We start from the raw sequence: 20,223 nt of genomic DNA, 5'->3' as shown, positions 1-20,223 counted from the left end.
TGTAAATAGAAACTTTTTTTTGCTAAACTTAACATATTTTTCATTAAAATTAAATTATTTTAATTTCTTTATTCTTTAAAGTAGGTTTTTTTTTTTAATTTTTTTATTGTAATAATTTTTGTGGAAACTAACTTAATTTATGTTGAACTTAACGTATTCTTGCTTAACTTAACTTAATTTTACGAACTAAATTTTATTTTTTGAGCTTAAATTACAATTGTCAAACTTTATTTATTTATTTATTGAACATTATAGAGAGTTCAAGAGATGACTTATTATTCATGATGAAGTCTGAAGAGAACAAGGCCTTATAAAGATAGCAAAAAGTATAATACTACCTCCGTTAACTTTTAGTCTGCAATTAAAAATTAACGAAGGTAGTATTACTCTCGAGTGCGTATGTATATTATGCACATAAAAATGGGCACATGCCGTGTCAACATGCCTCATAATCAAGCAAATTGTTTTAGCCGGGCCAAGTTGTACTGAGTTTGTGCCAAATTTTAAAAATAATCTTCATGCACGATCCATGACATGTTGGAACTCTTTTCATTCTGTGTTAGGCTTGTGATGAGACTGAACCATTTTAGTGCCATGCCTAATTGGTCTCATGCCAGCCCAATCCATGTCCATTTATAGTACACTCTCTACCCAAAAAAAGTTGGTAATGTTGATGGAATATGATGGGGGCATTGGAGAGTAATACTATACTGCGTATTTCGGTCCGCACCAAAAATGGGCTTTCTCGCGCTCAATTCTAATTGCATAATAATTATTCTTCTTCTTCAGTGAGTTGAGTCGTTTCTTTGTTACTCTCGTATCAAACAAGTTACAGTGAAGAATGGAAAAGATGGAGAAGAGTGAGTCTTCTTCCAGCGATGTTCCACTTTCAAAACCATGGCAATCCTATCACACTGTTTATACTAACGCCAAAGCTGGTCATTTTTCTTTCCTTTTTTTTTTTTTTTAAATTCTGTATTTTCTGCATTTTTGTTATCTAATTTCATTTTCTCTTTTTTAAGTCTTTCATTTATCTTTTTGCTTGATATCTAGTAGTTTATACGAATTTATTTCTAGATCAATCTGATATCACCATTAATTTTAATTTACTCAACTTGCAAGAAATACATAAATTTCAATTTCAATTTCAATTTTTTGAAGTCCTATTTTTTGTTGCCATGATGTGTTTTTGATTACCAGAATATACTTTAAACTATACCCTTTCTCGTAATTTAGGAGAAAAGGGAGTTGGATAATTAGGTTTTTAATGAATTGGGTCTGGTTAATTTGACCACAAGTTCAACTATGTTATGGAATTATGTCTTAATTTGATGTTCCTGAATCCTGATTTTCTCTACTTGCACGCCCAAGTGTCCTTTGTTTCTATTTTTGAAGGTGATTTACTGATATCTTGTTACTCTAGGCCGCCAATATCTGATTTTATAGGTTCCTTTAATCGAGTTTTTGGGATCAATATTATGTATTCACTTATTTATGTTTGAAGTTTTCTTTATTATATGGATATATGTGTATTCTAGGACTAAGAAGATGGCGCCCATTGTGGTGGCGCCTTTTAAAGTTGCCAATTTTGCCATTTCTTGATCAAGTTATATTTTATTTTTAGGTATGGATGGAGTTGATAAGGAAAAAGTTCAGAGAATTGTATATGAAATGAGCAAAGGGTCAAAGTATTTTGAAAATGAGGAACGCAAGGAGGCTCTTATGAGGCAAAGGACTGACAACATGCGTGAAAGGCTTGGGAAGCTCTCAAATACTGATATAGCTCACTATCAGAAGGTTGGTTCCTGCTATTTTGGCCATAAGTTATGCTATTGTTTTTGTTGATTTATTATCTCAGTGTTTGTGCAAATGTACAGATTGCTGAAAGAAGAATTACAGAATTAGAAGCCACACGTGATTTATCAAGAATTTGGCTTCATGTAGATATGGATGCCTTTTATGCTGCGGTTGAGACATTGAGCAATCCTTCGCTAAAGGGCAAGCCAATGGCGGTTGGCGGCATGTCTATGATATCTACTGCTAATTATGAGGTATGGAAAATTTGTCAGTCGATGTGGTTGGTTGAGGATTTTCACTTGGAAATCTGATTTTGATTATCTAGCTTCTCACTTTCTCATCTGAAGATGTTTTGTCTTCTTTTAGGCACGGAGATATGGTGTTCGTGCTGCAATGCCAGGTTTTATTGCACGTAAATTGTGCCCAGAGCTAATCTTTGTTCCTGTAGATTTTGAAAAGTATACTTACTATAGTACTTTGACTAGAAAAGGTGGGAGCTAATAAGGATGTTTTTTGCAATTGATACCAAGTAAATTTTTTTATTTTTATTTTTTTGTCTATGGCTTGCTAATCCAAGTCTGCATGATCAATCTTCAGTATTTCAGAGATACGACCTTAACTTCATTTCCGCCAGTTTAGATGAAGCATACCTTGATATAACTGAGGTCTGCAGAGAAAGAGACGTTAGAAGTGATGAAGTGAGTATGCTTGATGATTAATAACTGTCCTATATTCTTAATATTCTGCTGCTTTTGTTTATCCTTTACCTTTGTGCATCACTAAGTTTATGAATTACTTCATGTCTTCATTTCATCTTTTCATGTACTTTTTCAACAAGGTTGCTGAAGAGATCAGAAGAGGTGTTTTTGAAGAAACTGGTTTGACTTGTAGTGCTGGTGTGGGTCCTAATCGATTACTGGCTAAGGTGCTTTTATAGTTTTATTTATTTCTATTTCACTGCATGTATTTTGTTGCTCCATATCATGATTTCTGTAATGCATTCTTAAGTCCATGCATCTGACAAAATCCCTATGTTTGTGCATAAAAGAAGGATTGATGGTGTCATCGAGAAGGATTACTGACAAGATATTATCGATGATTAGTATAAATATGCAATAAACTCAGCATTTGCATGAGAAGTTTCAAGGCAACAGTATTTGTCCCTTTATAGAGTAAAATATTGTATTTTTTGTGTATATTAGAAGTGTTGAGGGGCTTTTAAGTAGTAATTTGCTTTATCACATTTTGGACAGACTGAAAAGCTTGTATGGGTAAGGGTTTTCATTAATGTTGTTGCATAGCGTAGATCATCATTAGCAGTAGGATAAATCTGTCTTCAGATGAAAAATGTAACTCTTTAAGGATTCATCAAATATGAATATGAGAGCTTTTAAATATTTAAACTATGCCCTTTTATTTCACCTGATACTCCCTCAATCACTATTCGATTGTCATTGATGTGTTTAAGGATGCAGTCACGCATAGCATTCCTACCAACTTTGAAAATAGCAGATTTGGATGCCCTGTTCTTTGATGTTTGCCTGTTTTGTATTGTGATATTGACATAAATTCTCGGGATTTGTGTTTATTGTATGATTTTTAGGTTTGCTCAGATATAAATAAGCCAAATGGACAATTTATTTTGCCAAATGATCGAATTGCTGTCATGACTTTCATATCTTCCCTCCCAATAAGAAAGGTACTTAATATGAGCCCCCCAATTTATTTATTTTTTACTTTTTTTTGGTATCTTTTCTTTAATTTAGAATGTTATGAAAGGCAATAAATGTAAATTGTAAAACCTATTGAATTTTGTAGTGTACATGAACATTTGTTCATCACTTGTTTGCTTTATATGCTTTACGAACAGATTGGAGGCATTGGCAAGGTTACTGAGCATATTCTAAGGACTGCTTTTGAGATTGATACATGCAAAGATTTACTCGACAAAGGCGGTTTTCTGTGTGCATTGTTTTCTCCTTCATCTGCAGGTTGATTACCTTGTATTTTTTCTTCTACTTGAATCAGTATATAATTGTGCAGTGCCCTTAACTTTTGCTTAATGATTTAGTTGCATTGTAGCCTAGTAGCTTGTGTCCTTTTAGGGATTTTTTCTCTTCTGTGTTTTTCTTTTTTTCCCTGGTACATGAAGGCATTTCAACTTGCATTTCAGCTATGTAGCAGAATTTGAGTAGGGCATCATCAGTTTTTAAACAAAAGTGTCACTAGTTGTCATTAAACCTATAGTGCTTAGTTATCCAGAGACTTGGCCACTTACATTTTCTCCGGGAGTCCAGGTACATCACATAGCAATTTAACCAAATACCAAAAGATCTTTATTGATGTGAGGTCATTAGAAGAGAGGGAGGAGGGGGGGGGGGTTTGATTGTGATTTCCTATCGAGGAGTGGTGTTAATTGAAATCTAGATATATTATGGGGCAAAAGTAGGTAATTTGAATTAATGGTTTGGTAAGGAAGTGCAAGAGGACCACAACGAAGTGAGAGAGGAAATTTGTCAAAAATAACACCGCCTTTAGCCGGTCTTCCAGTAATAGCACCACCTTTTGATTATTCCAGAATAACACACCTTTCACATGTATTTGCCAAAAATGAAACAAAACCAATCAAACTAGAACACGTGTCCCATATATTTTCTTTATTGATGTGAGGTCATTAGAAGAGAGGGAGGAGGGAGGAGGGGGGGGGGGATTGAATCTGCTACGGGGAGGAGAGGTGGGGGCTGAAATCGGGAATGGGGAAGGGAGGAGGCCGAAAACGGAAATGGGGAAGGTGGATGGTCTTGGTGGGGGTGGTGGATGTCGGTGGGCAGAGGGGCTGGGAATGTGGGAAGGGGTTTAATTTTTTTTGTTTTTTTAAAGTTTTTTCAAAATGAAAATAAAAATAAACAAGTTAACCAATCAAACTAGAACACGTGTCCCAGGGTTACCTGTAAAATAGGTTACCGGTTTTTTGTTTCATTTTTGGCAAATACATGTGAAAGGTGGTGTTATTCTGGAATAATCAAAAGGTGGTGCTATTACTGGAAGACCGGCCAAAGGTGGTGTTATTTTTGACAAATTTTCCAAGAATTTATGAGCTGATCAGTACCCTGATTTTTGCTTGGTCATTTCTTGTTTCTGATCAAATCAAAACACCTATATCTTGTACGAAGTACATATTAAATAACAATAAATAAATAAATATACTTCAAAACCAATATTTGTACTAAAATTCACATCATTTCTGGCAAGATAATAATATAATAGCAAGCAGAGTATGATTCCTTTTACATTTTGCTTCGCAGGCTACATATATTAACTTGACAATGTTCATATTGTAAACCTGCTGCAGATTTTTTTCTATCTGTTGGATTGGGACTAGGGAGCACAGATACACCACAAGCTAGACTGCGGAAGAGCATGAGTAATGAAAGAACATTTTCCGCCACCGAGGATGAAGCTTTCTTATATCAGAAGCTAGGTAATATGAACTTAAATTAACATTTTCCCTCTACTGTTTAATTTCTTCACCTTAATCTGTTATAGCTCTAGCATTCCCCTGGAATCTATTGATGTTCAGATGTTGAGTCCTAGGCTGTAGTGGATTTTGATGTTCAGAAAATCAGAAGTCTCTATTTTTTTTGCCCCATATAACTTTCACGATCTCCAAACGCATCTTAAAATGTATATATTTTTTTATTCTATACGCATAAAGATTATAAAACTTGATATTAATAAATTATACAATGTGACGAATCCAACATGATCCCATATGACTATAATATCTCTTATAGATTGACGGGAATTTTCGGTCAGTTATTTGACGCTAATAATGGCAATGGGGCAAAAAAAGTAGGGATGGAGTATATATTGTAAATATATGCTGACTAGCTAAGGGGTGGGTATCCTGAGGCTGGTAAATTTGGTGGCTGCTTAATTGGCTTTATCCATGCGCCTGGAAATTGACCAGCCTGTTTAGTTCATCACGTTTTGCTAGTGAAAACTTGCCATGGAATGGACCTTGTACTAATTTAATTACAGAAGAAACAAGAAATATGCAAAAATGTAAAACAAACCAACATATGTACATTCCAATGGAGAAGTTGTTTTCCTATATTGCAACTTTGCAAGTTGTGTTAAAGCATTTGAACTTACGTTTTTTTACCTCCAGCATATAAAAATAGTCGCATATTATTATACATGATTACCTTTTTACTTCTTGCTATTTGCATAAATATATCATAAACAGTTGAGGGTCGGCTTTAGAGATTAATATTTTACTTTGACAACTTCTCTTTCCTTGTTTTTTTGTTGCAGCTGAACTTTCTCATATACTTTCAACTGATTTGCAAAAGGAAGGACTTCATGGTCGTACTCTGACCCTTAAACTGAAAACTGCATCTTTTGAGGTGATCTATGATGTCTGCATACTTTATCCTTGATTCATTCCAAACTCCAGACTTGCATTAGTGTAATATAGATGCTTGTGTGCACAGGATAAGGTTTAGAAAGTGGCACATATATACTTGGAAAGTTTTTTAAGTTCTACATCAGCTTTCTGTTATCATAGTTAATATTGTTATATTTGGAATATTTTGGTGTGACCGATTGACCATGTGACAAATGCAGTTGTGCCTTTTGTTTTAGTTTAATTAATATTAGTTAATCTTTGGATCTCGTGATTTAACTTCAAGCTCTTGACTTAGCTCTGGATATTTCAGGTTCGAACTAGAGCTGTGACATTGCCAAAATGTATATGTTCAAGTGAGGATATACTGTTGCATGCAAAGAAATTGTTGAAAGCGGAACTTCCTGCATCACTAAGACTTATAGGTAGTAATGCAGTTTAATTTGCTTCTTCCCCCATTCAATATTAGATGCAACACTTTGATATTTGCACAATTCACCTTTAGTAGTCATGTGAGATCATATTAGATTTGTTTCAATTTATATTTTCAAAAATTTTATGTAATTTTTTTTTTTTTTTTTTTTTATCTTTTGAAATTACAAGTGAAAGTCATCAAGTGTTTGTTTCTAAACATAAATGGAGGAAGTATCTTATACTCTCTCCGTTTTCTTGAGTGATACTTGGTTTGTAGCAACAAAAACTAAGGAGAACTCAAAAGGGGGACCAATCATGTGGGTATCTTTGCTTTTAGGAAGAGAGAAATAGAGAGTAATATAATCATTAAATGTAATTGGGTCACAAAAACGTGTGATGAAAGATGATAAAATACAAATAAAAGTTTATATAAATGGAATAAAGTAAAAATGAGTTAAACTTAGAAAACGGATGAAAATAGGAAGTGAGTAGAACTTAGGAAAACGAAGGGAGTTTATAATTTGTTGTTATGCCAATTTATCTGTCCACCCTGATTTTTTATGATAGCTATGGTTGTTTTAGACTTTAAGAAATCGTTCGAGGCCGTCTACTTCTCATTCTTTTGTAAGTATTGTTCCTGAGTCATAAAATACTATTGCTATCTGATTCTTCTGCATTGAATAAATTTTATTATTTTAATAGGTTTAGTAACCCCTTATAATTCCATCAGTTCTTGGCAATTTGGCTTGGTTCGGTTTTGATTAGAGTAACTTTAAGTATATGATTTCTATCTTTTATACTTGAAAGACGTGAAGCTTTTTAACGCCCTGACACATGCTTAGTATGTTCCAATCATGTTTATATGTGATGTTTTGCATATATCAGTAATTATAAGTTGTTAATATATGATGGCTTTGTGTGTCTGACTGTCTGTTGTTTTTGATAGGCCTTCGAGTTTCTCAGTTTAGTGAAGATAAAGGTGGTCCGTCTGATCCTTTGCAGAAATCCATTACCAACTTTGTCATAGTAGGAGATGCTTCCAGAACTAATATCCTTAATGGTAATGTTTCACGGCTGAAGGCAGAGGATAATTGTTTTCCAAATGAGACTGGAGATGACATTGTTGCTTGTGACCACAGTGCATATGTCCGTAAAGATGTCTTCAACAGTGATCAATTCTCAGATTTCAGTTATAACTGCTGCAGTGTGAACAATAATACTTCTGATTTGGAACAAATTGATGTTCAGGTAGAAGTACGTTTTTTCATGTTTATCTCCTCTGTTTATATCCTTAATTTTATTGTTAGAAACCCCCAAGTGTTAGCATTTGTGTAAAAAAAAGGCGCCTATTCTCATTTTCTTAGGTTGTTTGATTGTTTCTTGCCTTTGCTGTATCTCAAGGAAAGTGCCGGGGTTGAAGCTCATGAACCTATTCCCGTGCAATTATTGGAAAAAAAATTATGTTGCAGTAGCAAAAATCCCAACGAAGTGACAGGGTTTACTAGAAATGACAATTCTGGCCCTTCCTCAAGTTTGCAAGATCAGTTTCGATGGGTTGATGATTACAAGTGTTCTATATGTGGAATAGAAATGCCTCTCGAATTTGCTGTTGAAAGACAAGAACATTTCGATTTTCATCTTGCTGAGCGGTTGCAGGAAGAGTGCTCTGCTAGCAGCTCAATTAATTACTGCTCTAAACAGAGGTAAACACACCGCTTCCTGCCTTTTCAGTTTGTTATAATTATTTATAGATAAATACTCTGTGATTAGATTGACCTTCCCTTCTGAAAAGACTGTAGACACAATAAATTTTTACTAGGTGTAGTCACTTTGTGCAAAAGGCAATGGTGCAATAAAACAAATAGTATAAGAACTCTTCATGTATATGTAAACACTTTGCATATTGGCATATCCATCATCTCTGGTTGTTTTTAGCTTTTGTCCCATACTGCTGATTGAACTCATTTGTAGAAATTCATAACAGTCATAAGCATGTAAATTGTGTATAAATATTTATCAAGTTATTCTAATTTTTGTCAGGTGTTTTCAAAAAGATCAGATTGTGAGCCACAGTAGTAAGAAAAGGCGCAGGTCACTGCCAGAACAAGGCAAATATCATGCTATTGATTCATTTTTTACAAAGAAGAATCAAAATACTTAGTGTTCTGTGATCTGTCTGTTACTGTACTCTAGTATGTAGAGCATGATACATAGGTTATAGGTACAAGGTATGGAAAGAATAATAACTGTTTGTTAGATGTTAATCAATGTCATTTTCTCGTGTAAATTATAACTGTGAATCTGTTCAATTTGCATCTAAATAAACAGTGCCCAATATACATCTTGTATAAATTTCTGGTTCAACATTTTTATAAGCCCGAAATCAATTAGAGATCAATCACTGCTGTAGACTTTAGTATCCAGTAAATGTATTGGTGAATGCATTTGATTGAAACTTCAATTTTGATTTTGAAAATAATAATTGTGTGGTTTTGTTAGGTTTGTCTTAACTGTAATCCTTTCAAAAAATCAAATTATTGTAATTTTCAAAAAATGAAAAAGAAAAGCTAAAGGCATTAATGATCAAAGTTGTGCATTGATAAATGTGAAACTCTCATGTTACAATAGATTTAAAAAAAATGGAGAAAGTGTATAGACACTATAAAAGAATACTGTAGTATTCATAGCAGTTTTTTTTTTTTAATTGATTTGTCATTTTTTATTTTTATAAAAGCATATGCAATTCCAATGTATGTGCCAAATTATCTGCAAAAGTGACATGTTTGATCTGAAGCATGTGCCATAAGTCAAAATTTCATCCATCAAGGTACCAAACTTGATTAAAAATTTACATTTTCAGACAGTTGACCAGTTCAATCAACGTGCTAACAATTACTTGGTTCATATTACTTTTTTTTTTTTTAAGATTTCATTTCTTACAGTTTACAAAATTTTAACTCATAATACTGGATCAAAAATACTTTTATTATGTGTCCTCCCCCCCCCCCCCCCCCCCCCACCCCAACCCAAGAGAATTGTAATAATCTATACCAGTGATTATTCCTTTCACTGTTTAACCCTAATACCAAAGAAATCAGCTACAGATGGCCACTGGAATGGTCCTCAGTGTTGCTAATACTCTGTTTGCAGCACTACAAAACAAGGAACTAAGAGAGCTATGCTCCAGTTTTGGGTATGAATCCCAACTTCACGAGCTTCAGTGCACCGTCACCTCCATCAAGGCCTTCTTCCTTGATGCGGAGTCTAGGCATCAGGAGCTCACCTATGAAGAAGGCCTAAATTGGGTTAATAAGCTCAAGGATGCTGTCTATGATGCTGACGATTTGCTCGATGAATTCACCACCATTGCTCAGCAACTCAAAAGATTGCCCGGTGGTAAAATCTTCAAAAAGGTACGCCGTTTCTTCTCCCCTGAGAACCAACTAGTCTCTGCATTTAATACATCTCAAGAGATTAAGAACCTTAGGGAATATTAGATTGTAGTCAATCTGGGTGTAGTGATGTGTATAAACCTATCAACAGAGAAGAGGAAAAATGCCCTTGTGTGTTTGAAATGAGTATTATTGGGAGAGAGCCAGACAAGGAAGCTATTGTAGGTATGTTGTTGTCAGACTCCAATTTTTCTGCTGATATTAATCAGGAAAATGTTTCTTTTATGACTATTGTGGGGATTGGAGGGTTGGGAAAAACTGCTCTTGCCAAACTTGTCTTTAATGATAATAGGATTAAAGGGGCATTTGGAGACTGGATGAAGTGGGTTTGTGTGTCAGACGGATTTGGCATAAAAGAAATCCTTGGTAAGCTGTTGGTAAAGAATGATAATTTAGAAGTGATGCAGAAAAAAGTTCGAAATCAGATAGAAGGGAGAAGGTACTTGCTTGTTCTAGATGATGTATGTAGTCATGACCGGCAAAAATGGGCAGAGTTGAGGGAGCTCTTGAGTTTAGGTGATAAGGGGAGTAGAGTATTGATAACTAGTCGCTCTATGGAGGTTGCAAATGTTGTTGGTGACCATCCTATTCATGAGTTACAAGGTCTATCAGAAGAGAAATCTTGGGATTTGTTCCGGATGATGGCATTCAAGCAAGGGAAAGAGCAAGAAGACGACGATCTTGCTGTTATAGGCAAAGAAATTACAAAAAAATGTGCTAATGTTCCTCTCTCCATACGGGTGATAGGTAGTTTGTTGTAAGGCCAAGATAAGAAGAATTGGCTATTTGTGAAAGGTACTGATTTGGCAAAAATGAGACATTCCAGACAATGTGATGAGAATAAAGTAATGACAACATTGATGTTTAGCTATCATCAACTTACTAATGAGTTAAAGAGTTGTTTTGGCTTTTGCTCACTTTCCCCCAAGGATTATGCCATAGAAAAAGATGTGCTAATTAATCTGTGGTTAGCACAAGGTTATCTTTTTCCAAGTCATGAAGGTCAAAGCATGGAAGATGTAGGTGAAGAATATGTTTCAATTCTTTTGCATAGATGTTTTTTTTATGACAATGAACAAGATGAATGTGGTGAAGTTAAGTCATTTAAAATGCATGATCTCTTACATGACCTTGCTTTAGAGGTTGCAGGAGCGGAGTCTTTGATGTTGACATCTAGTATGATCCATTTTGGAAAGACTATTCGTCATCTATCTACTACAAGTTATGCATATCTCAATAACTGGGTTAGTCCAAGTTATTGCTCGAATGTTACAGTGCGTACCTTATTCCAATTGTACAGTCCTCTGAAAACATCTGGGAATGTGGCTGCAATAATCTCAAGTTGTAGACGATTAAGGGTATTGGACTTGCATGATTTAGCCATTGAAACCTTACCAAAACTAGGTAAGCTCTTACATTTAAGGTATCTTGATGTTTCTGGCAACGAAACAATGGAGATGCTTCCTACTTCAATTACCAAGCTTCAGAATTTACAAATATTGAAATTATGCAACTGTAAGAAGTTAAAACAGTTACCAGAGGACGTGAGCAAACTAGTAAATCTTAGGTTGCTGAATTTAGACGGATGCTACAGATTGACTCATATGCCAGCAGGGATGGATAATTTGAAATGTCTTCACACGCTGACAAAGTTTGTTGTGCGTGGGGATGATTCTAACCTTGTTAAAAAGGGGGAGATCATAGACTTGAAAGATCTAGTGAACCTCAAAGGCGACCTCTGCATTGAAGTGCGAGAATTTTCTGGCAAAAACATGCCAGTTGTTACGGAAGGAGCCTATATATTGAAGAATGCACATCTTGAGGCATTACAAATAATGTCCTCAGATTGGTCTGTCCAAAGTGAAGTTCATGAGACATTGCTGGAGGGGTTGTATCCTAACCATGATCTTAGCAGGTTTGAAATGGAGGGATATCAAGGGATCAAATTGCCAACTTGGGCATCAACCATGGAAACTTTTCTTCCATGCCTTGTCAGTATCAAGCTGTCAAATTTACACGAGTTGCAGCATCTCCCGTCAATGAGTCAACTTTGCCATCTGAAATCTCTTTAGCTTTGGAATATGCCCAAGGTAGAGCATATTGAAAGCGATGCACCTTCAGCTTCAGTGTCTAAGGCCACTAAGCCGATGTTGACTTTCTTTCCATCTCTTGAGGAGCTAGTGCTAGTAGAGATGCCACAATTGAAGGGATGGTGGAGAAATTTATCATGGAAAGAGATGGAAGCAGGTGGTGCTTGTCTCATCAATGACAGCGGTGGCCAGGAACAAGCTGTAATTCTCCCTTCATTTCCCCGTCTCCGTGATTTGAGTATTGGATATTGCAACAGTATGACTTACTTTCCTCCGTGCCCACTTCTGAAAAAACTTGAACTTTGGGTCGTCAATGAAGCATTGACATTTTGTATGAAGGGAGGCTTCCATCCAAGTCCAATCAAGAGTACAATTACTGTCTCAACTTCACCATCGTCCTCCAGCTCATCGGTGCCATGCAGTCCAAGAGATCCCTTTTTATGTTTAGAGAAGCTCAACATAGATAATCCAACTATTTTTAATTCACTGTTTGAAGAGTTTGTGCTAGGTGTTGTTCATATTCAAATAGAAGATTTTGCTCAAGTGGAAAGTATGTGGACTGTTAGGCAGGGATTTCGAAGTTGTAAATCTTCAATTCGACACCTGAAATTAGAGTCGTGTTCAGAAATAACCACTCTGTCAGGAAGCGGAATAGAGCATCTCTACAATCTGCAATCCCTCTCAATTGAGAGGTGTGATAACCTGGATTTGGAAGGGATGCCATGGTGTGATAATCTGGATTATTGGGGAGTGCCATGTATTTCTCTTGACTCCCTCTCTTCCTTGAGACTAGCTGAACTTCCGAAGCTGGTGACTCTGCCATGGAGATTTCAGTACTTGACCTCCCTTCAATCCCTCCAAATTGAACGTTGTGGAAACTTGGAGGCCCTAGGGGATTGCATCGGCTCTCTACGTTCGCTTCGTTCCCTCCAAATTAAAAATTGTTACAATTTGAAGGTCCTTCCGGAATGCATGGACTCTCTAAAATCCCTGAAATTGCTGCACATCAGCCATTGCCATGAACTGAAATTGTTGCCAGAAGCAATGCGGCACCTCACCTCCTTAAAAACACTTAAAATACTATACGCTAGAGATGACCTCGAGAAGAGATGTCGACAGCCAGATGGGGAGGATTGGCCCAAAATACGCCATATCCCTCATGTTTATGTTATTGGATGGACAAGAAGAGCTTTCATTTACGACATGTTTGGTGAAATATGATTAATTAAGCCTTTCTTCAGCCCTCCACCTTTTGATCTATATGTCGTGTGAATGTCCAAATTCTGATCTTTGATTGTAAGTCTGGAATCTGAGTTGCTAGAAATATCATTTTCTAAAGATCATATTCGCTTTGAATTCAGTGTAATGTGTAATCTTTTTTTTTTTTTTTTAATCTCACCAAAGCACAAGACTCTATTCACAGGGTGAGCATACTGAGCAGAATTAGTATAGGCGTCTAGCAGAATCTTTGTTGCTATGTTGTGTGTGTCAATGTATCATGTATGTTGTAGGTTTTGGTACTGAATGATTTATTAGTATTACTATGGAATTGAATTGTGAAATAATGATTATCCCATCATTAGTATTACTATGTTGTAGGTTTTGCTTGACTCTTTTCAAGATGCCGCTGTTAAAGGGATGGTGGAGGGGTTTAAGTTGGATGGAGATGGAAGCAGGTGGTGGTTGTTTGGTCAATGATACTGGCACTGATGTGATTCTCCCATCATTTCCTCGTCTCCGTGAATTGATTGTTGGGCATTGCAAGAGCATGACATACTTTCCTCCATGTCCACATTTGAAAGAGCTTGATTTATATTCCGTCAATGATGCACTGAATTTTTGTATGAAGGAAGGCTTACATAATCCAAGTCCCGTCACAAGCACAAGTACTGCCTCATCTTTGTCATCGTCCTCCCACAATCCTAGTTTATGTTTAGAGTATCTCAACATTGATAATCCAAGGGTTTTTAATATTCTATTTGAGGATTTTGTGGGAGGCGCTGTTCATGTTCAGATTGATCATTTTGTCCGAGTGGAAAGTATGGGGACAGTCTCCAAGGGTTTTGAAAAATGTGAATCTTCAATTCGACACTTAACTTTGAATTCGTGCAAAGAGTTGACGACTTTGTCAGGAAGTGGGATAGAACATCTCTTGTACCTAAAATCCCTCACAATTGAGTATTGTGAGAACCTGGATTTGGAATATCTGGATTGTTGGGGGGCGCGACATATTACACTTGAAAACCTCTCTTCCTTGAGTTTAGTTGGGCTTTTAAAGTTGGAAACTCTGCCATGGAGATTTATTCACTTGTCATCCCTTGAATCCCTCCAAATTGAATGGTGTTGCAACTTGGAGGTCCTTGGGGAATGCATTGGCCACATTACGACTCTCCGATCCCTCCAAATTGAAGGGTGTCACAATTTGAAAGCCCTTCCAGAATGCCTCAAATCTCTAACACCACTAAAGTTTCTGCACATCTCTTACTGCAGTGGACTGAAATCATTGCCTGAAGCAATGCGCCACCTCACCTCCTTAACTACACTTAAAATTATTTACGCTAGTGAAGAGCTGGTGAAAAGATGCCAAAAACCAGATGGAGAAGACTGGCCTAAAGTATGCCATATCCCTGATGTTTATGTTACTGGACACACAGGAACCTGGACGCACATGTTGGCGAAGTATTATTAATTTTCTTCAGTCCACTGCCTTTTGCAGAGTTGGAATGTTTGCTATTTGTTTCTTACATGTAAGCTAGCTGCTCTTGTTGAATTTGTTGCATCAACTGAATATACTTCGATTTTGTTTGTATCCAAAATTCTGATTCAGGCAGCAGCTAACTCATGCAGCAGCTCAAAATTGTTTATGTTAAGAATTTAAAATACGTAGTATATACAAGTGAAACATATATGTACTCAGAATTTTGTCAAACAGTCACTTGAAGACCTACCAGTAATTAAAGGACCATATTCTTCCACGTGGCAATACATCCTCCAATACTTATCTATCCCAACTCCCATTTAAAAAAAAAAAAAAAAAAAAAAAGCATATGATTCATCAATATTGCTAGATAGGTGCTGAATTTATCCATCAACCCAAAAATCAAAACTTTAATCCCAAATCAAAGTAATCATTGTATGAGTTTAAGTATGAGCATGATTAGAGCATCAACAACATCATCAGTAAGTGGCACTAAATTCCCAACAATGCAAGAAATAATTGAAACTTCAAAAGGCAGAAATCTGGATTTAAAGCTGCAAAAAGTGGGACCCTTTTTCAGAATTACAGCAAAAAGCTTGGAGACAAATAAAGAGCTAGGAAGAGCTGAAGGACTGATAAGGGTCTGGTTTGATGGCAAAATTCTGCACTTGGATTCCATCAGATTGAATAGGGAGACTTTGAGTATGCAAAAATCTATTTTTGGTGTTGGATTGTTCCTTGGTGCTCTTGCTGTTAGGCTTGGTTTCGATTCCGGTTGCACCACTGCTCAGTTGCTGGCTATCAATGACACTGATCTTTACCATTCGAAGGTTTTTCTTTCTCCTTTCTTTATGCTCAACTTTTGTTCTTTCATGTATGTCTTCTCTTTCTTTGAATTCGTCTAAAGGATCTAAGGAGTATTGTGTATGAATTCATTTATTCCATTCAATAACCCATACTATAATGTAAGAACTCAATAAAAGTGACCATCTTATATTTTTGACAATAAATTCAGCAAATTAACGAGTATTATTTGTATCCTTGTGCAGCTGGTAAGGTTTTATAGTAGAATGGGATTCAAGGTCGTGCATGAAGTTGATGGCTCGTCAATGGGAGATCTTGCTCACATGCTAGTTTGGGGAGGTAAAGGAACAAGAATGAATGCTGATATCAAAGATCTTCTTTCGAAATGGTGCACCATATTCAAACCAAGAGATTTAAGGGTAGAATGACAGCAAGCATGAGAGAACACAATTCAACATATGATTTGAAACAAGAGAGTTTGAAGCAATACAAAAAGAATACAATTAATGGAGATTCTGTAGCGTACTATGGCGTACAAAAAATACATACATTCCATCAAACTTATGATTGGATGCTACTTATGGTTTCAGTGCAAGTAATATGCCAAGTTTGGGATTTGTGTCAACACAATTGTAATCAAACTCAGCTGCCATTGTCAGTACTGACTTAGGCTTGAACTCGTGTTGCAGAAGTGCTCCGAAACTCCCCTGGTTATTAAGCTTCAGCTTGATTAGAGTCAATTCATCAACAGCATATGATCCTCCAACAGTTAAAGTATTTCCTTCTTCAGAAAACCTGTTTTTAAACTCAACTGCTGTAGTGGTTTTCCCTTGATCAAGGTACCGTACATATGATGCCCTAACTAGGTCACCCTTTTCAGCCCTGAAATACATGGCAAGATCAGGAAAAATAGACGAAAAAAATGTACAAATCTATCTTTATTTGGATACTGCATGATGAACCCCCCCCCCCCCCCCCCAACCCAAAAAAAAATATTTACAGAAATTAGCACGGTGATATATAATTTCGATTAAGAGCCTGTTGAGAAAAATATATCTTGTTCGTCTTCTCTTATTTTGTCCAATAGTCTTATTTTCAAAAACTGTCATTTATATTACGTTCAGAAACATTTAACAGCTATATCACCTGCAAATTGTACATTAAGCAGCAACAACACCTGCAATATAACAGATGCAAGGAAAGAGACTTACAAGATAACAGATGTACAGGAACCTGGTTTTGTCATGCTTATGCCAACATCGTACTTCGTAAAATCAGAAATAGAAGAATCATAACCTGCCTCTGCACCAAGCACAGTGCTTGAAGTGCCACAGGTGGCTGAAAAACCAAAAACAGGGGACTTGTTGAAGGAAACAACTGAACTAAGTGCTGCAAGTTTATGGAAGTACTGAAGCTCAAGCTGCCATGAGAACAATATACCACAAGTAATTCAGCTGTATTGAGCAAAAACTTAAGAGAAGCATGTAAAGACTAATGTCTTAAAGTAGACTAATATTGCAGCTTTCTTTTGCCGAATAGGATCCAACTTTGCAGTGATATTAAGTTGGAAGCTATTTATAACAAAAGGCTTAAAATGCCAAAATATACATAGCTTATACTTTTGCTTGAATTTTCTGAAAAGATGAAGCTGATGAACAATTTCTTAGTTCAACAACTGATGAAAAAATATGATAGTTCTTCGGTAAGAATGACCATTTCAAACAGATGACTGGATGGGAGCAAACATGCGTTTGCAATAGATTACAAAATATTAAAAATCTCACTTGAAACATTAATGTTATTTTCCCTTACTTTACCATGTTTAACATAGCTAATTCGATTGTATAAGTAGCACACCTTTAAGAGCCTGCATGTCAGTAAGTCCTCGAGATCAAAGCGTCAAACAAGTTGATAAGTCAGCTTTACAAGCACGTCAGAATTTGGATCTATCTTTAACTCATTTAAATCCATTAAAAATTGAGTTACCATACAATACTAACAAGAGTCTCATTCTCATCATTCTGCAACATAGTTCCTTCGACTCTTCAAGTCCCTTCAGAGAATAATATCATAAGAACTCCACTGAACTTTCTTTCTAGATAATCAATGCAACAGCAAAGAAAAGAAACTCAAGGGTGCAAGGATTTGGCTTCCGTTCAGGCCAGTAGGCCACTGATGGATTAAAGCTGACAAAGTGACAATTAACTTCAGATAGATCTCTCATGCCTCCAACCGTGAAGTTTTTCATTCGTAATCAAGTTTCTCCAGCATCAAAATTCATCTTCCCCTAGGCAATTAGGCATAAGCCCTAGAATGAGATGAATTACAAGGCGATTCTTACTCGCTATAATTCAGATTGATATTATTTGCTTGATGTGGATATAGTGATATACTCATCCCCACATTTTTAGAAGGCATTCACCAAGAATGAATGATTAATTGACTATATCCTTCTAATGACAGACAATGACATATGATTTAAACATGAAAATTTCTCGAGTTCCTTGTATGCGTTGCAAAAATCTATATGATGAAATGACGTGATTAAGCAGATTATGGCAGATGTACCTTTGCAGAGTTGTAGTCAGGTAGCTTAACTGAAGCTATAGACTTGAGAGATGGCATAATATCATTCAACGTAAGAGTTGTAGCAATCTGTAAGAAAAGAATAAAACCATAGGTTAAAAAGTATTCTTAAAAACACAGCTATTTTGAGATGAAAAAAAAAAAAAAACCTACATTTGACTGTGTATCAACTTTGACATCAATGATCGCATTCTGGTATTTGAATTGTGCAGCCAGATCACCAACTGAGTGACCTTCCTTTTGTAGAGTACTTGAAGTAAGGGCCTTTAGACAAAGAAGAACTCATTTCAGAATTCAGAGTTGTCAAACAGTATCTCAAACACGTTGAAAGAAATACACAAATCAAAGATACAAACTATACCAAGATGTTAATTAAGAGGCACACGAAGCTGTCAAATTCTTCAGATATAAGAAACCAGTACAAAGGGAAAAATATAAGGCGGAATTTTCCAAACTTCTTGATTATCTGAGGCTCGTACACAGCCAGACCACAGATATATTGCACATCTTAAATTAATTATGCAAAGCCAGTCATGTAAATATCCAATGATCACAAAGAATGATGCAAAATCTAAAGCATCTATTACCAAACCAAACATTTGTATTTGAATCAGCTACTTACTATCAAAAAATTTCAGAGCAATGATTTCCCACCAAATCAAAGTTCTTTACTGTGCATTCAAGAATGTGGCACACGAAAGATGAAGTAAATGGAAACTGATGAAGCAAGTTCACAGTTCATGGCAGACAAGGGTTTAGGGTTAAAACCAAGTATTCTGTCAAAGGGAATGCGGCATGCTTTTTGGTTAAATTCTTTTGCAATTGTTTATGGAAACTAGAAAGCTCCAAATTTACCAAAATTGATTCATAATGAAACTGAAAGGGTTCAAAGACTGAAATTTTTCCACAAATTCAAGTCAATGTTTCTAAGAAAAGTCGTCTCTGATTAAAATTGCAATTTAAGCTTCAAGAAATGGCATTGACTTTGACAAACAAAACCAAAAATAACCCATTAACATTGCAATTGACAAACAAGACATAAAAATTAGAGAGAAAAAGAAGGGATAATACTAGTCCATCCTGAGTCTGAGTTGTGACACTGAATTTTCCATCATAGCAGTAATCCTTGTACAGAATATCTGCAGAAATTACAATTTAGAAACCCCAGAAAAGCAAAATAAAAATCAAATGAAACAGAAATTTAATTGAAAAAGGCAAAAGAAGGGGGGGGGGTACCTTTGGCTCTTTTACCGATGTCTTGGAAGAGAGATGGTCCTCCTTCGCTCATAATTCTGGGAATTTTGTGTCTGATGATTTAGTATTAAGATACAATAACCGGGAAAAAGAGGTGGCGGATGCGGCGGCGTTAAAGATGAGTGGTGGGCCACTGTTGATAACTGGGAAGCTGGAGAGAATTCTACAACTTACAACGAATCTTTTTTTCCCCTCTCACAAGCTTCGCGCCTTTTGTTTTTCTGCAGTTATTAGTCAATTTTTAAACACAAAGTTTAATTTGTGACTGTGTGGCCGGGGTTACTAAGTCATCGTATAATCGGTTGGTTATAGGTTAATCGGTCAGTAGTCAATTGGTCATGGGTTACTCGATCGGTTAAGTGTTATCCAGTTCAACTTTTGGTGTGTGTCAACCAGTCACACAATATAATCAGTCACACAGAAAACACACTGATTTTTGAAATAGGAGTTCTTTTTTTATTTAAATGGAACTCAATAGTTTAGGGTGATGTCATATGTTGTTATTCAAATGAAGTTTTTATTTTCTAAATAAATTTGAAGGTAGTTGTATCTTTTGTTATTAATAGAGAATATGAGCCATTGAGGCTGGAATGATTTGAAGTCAAATTATTTTAATAACCATGGGCACAACACTTGCTAATAAAAGTCAAAATAATTTTATAAATCCGGCGTTTAGGTAAACGATCAATAGTTTATAACTTTATAGCATCACAGGTCGGT

At 35.9% G+C, this 20,223-nt stretch overlaps 3 protein-coding genes across 9 annotated transcripts; 2 read left to right on the top strand and 1 right to left on the bottom strand.

The window, feature by feature from the left end:
• Positions 1 to 512: 512 nt before the first annotated feature.
• Positions 513 to 9,571, top strand: LOC110684985 (DNA polymerase kappa-like). Of its 6 annotated transcripts, none has more exons than XM_021861438.1 (14): positions 514 to 938; positions 1,625 to 1,797; positions 1,878 to 2,051; positions 2,164 to 2,287; positions 2,395 to 2,495; positions 2,636 to 2,722; positions 3,401 to 3,496; positions 3,668 to 3,788; positions 5,150 to 5,278; positions 6,115 to 6,206; positions 6,519 to 6,630; positions 7,566 to 7,679; positions 7,759 to 7,873; positions 8,021 to 8,119. In XM_021861438.1, exons 1-13 carry the CDS (start codon positions 842 to 844, stop codon positions 7,827 to 7,829), a joined length of 1,491 nt encoding a protein of 496 aa, XP_021717130.1. In that variant the 5' UTR covers positions 514 to 841; the 3' UTR covers positions 7,830 to 7,873; positions 8,021 to 8,119. The 6 variants fall into 6 exon arrangements, with proteins under 6 accessions (XP_021717128.1, XP_021717130.1, XP_021717131.1 ...); XM_021861439.1 differs by having other exon boundaries at positions 7,759 to 7,867; positions 8,026 to 8,114; XM_021861437.1 differs by having other exon boundaries at positions 515 to 938; positions 7,759 to 7,867; positions 8,021 to 8,163.
• A 90-nt stretch (positions 9,572 to 9,661) lies between these two features.
• LOC110684983 (disease resistance protein RGA2-like) lies at positions 9,662 to 16,657 on the top strand. Of its 2 annotated transcripts, XM_021861431.1 has the most exons (3): positions 9,662 to 10,032; positions 13,761 to 15,689; positions 15,909 to 16,657. In XM_021861431.1, the coding sequence occupies exons 1-2, from the start codon at positions 9,941 to 9,943 to the stop codon at positions 14,848 to 14,850; spliced, it is 1,182 nt and encodes a 393-aa protein (XP_021717123.1). In that variant the 5' UTR covers positions 9,662 to 9,940; the 3' UTR covers positions 14,851 to 15,689; positions 15,909 to 16,657. The 2 variants fall into 2 exon arrangements, with proteins under 2 accessions (XP_021717123.1, XP_021717122.1); XM_021861430.1 differs by having other exon boundaries at positions 9,662 to 15,689.
• On the bottom strand, positions 16,215 to 19,726 carry LOC110684984 (mitochondrial outer membrane protein porin 2-like). Its single transcript, XM_021861432.1, has 6 exons — positions 19,486 to 19,726; positions 19,321 to 19,388; positions 18,403 to 18,513; positions 18,232 to 18,318; positions 16,875 to 17,083; positions 16,215 to 16,545 (listed from the first exon to the last, which is right to left on the bottom strand). Exons 1-6 carry the CDS (start codon positions 19,535 to 19,537, stop codon positions 16,242 to 16,244), a joined length of 831 nt encoding a protein of 276 aa, XP_021717124.1. The 5' UTR covers positions 19,538 to 19,726; the 3' UTR covers positions 16,215 to 16,241.
• Between the last annotated feature and the right edge of the window lie 497 nt (positions 19,727 to 20,223).

Source organism: Chenopodium quinoa, unplaced genomic scaffold (genome assembly GCF_001683475.1).
Source record: "Chenopodium quinoa cultivar QQ74 unplaced genomic scaffold, ASM168347v1, whole genome shotgun sequence".
NCBI lineage: Eukaryota > Viridiplantae > Streptophyta > Magnoliopsida > Caryophyllales > Amaranthaceae > Chenopodium > Chenopodium quinoa.
Note: the sequence above shows the minus strand (reverse complement) of the source record. Positions and strands in the feature narration are given on the sequence as shown.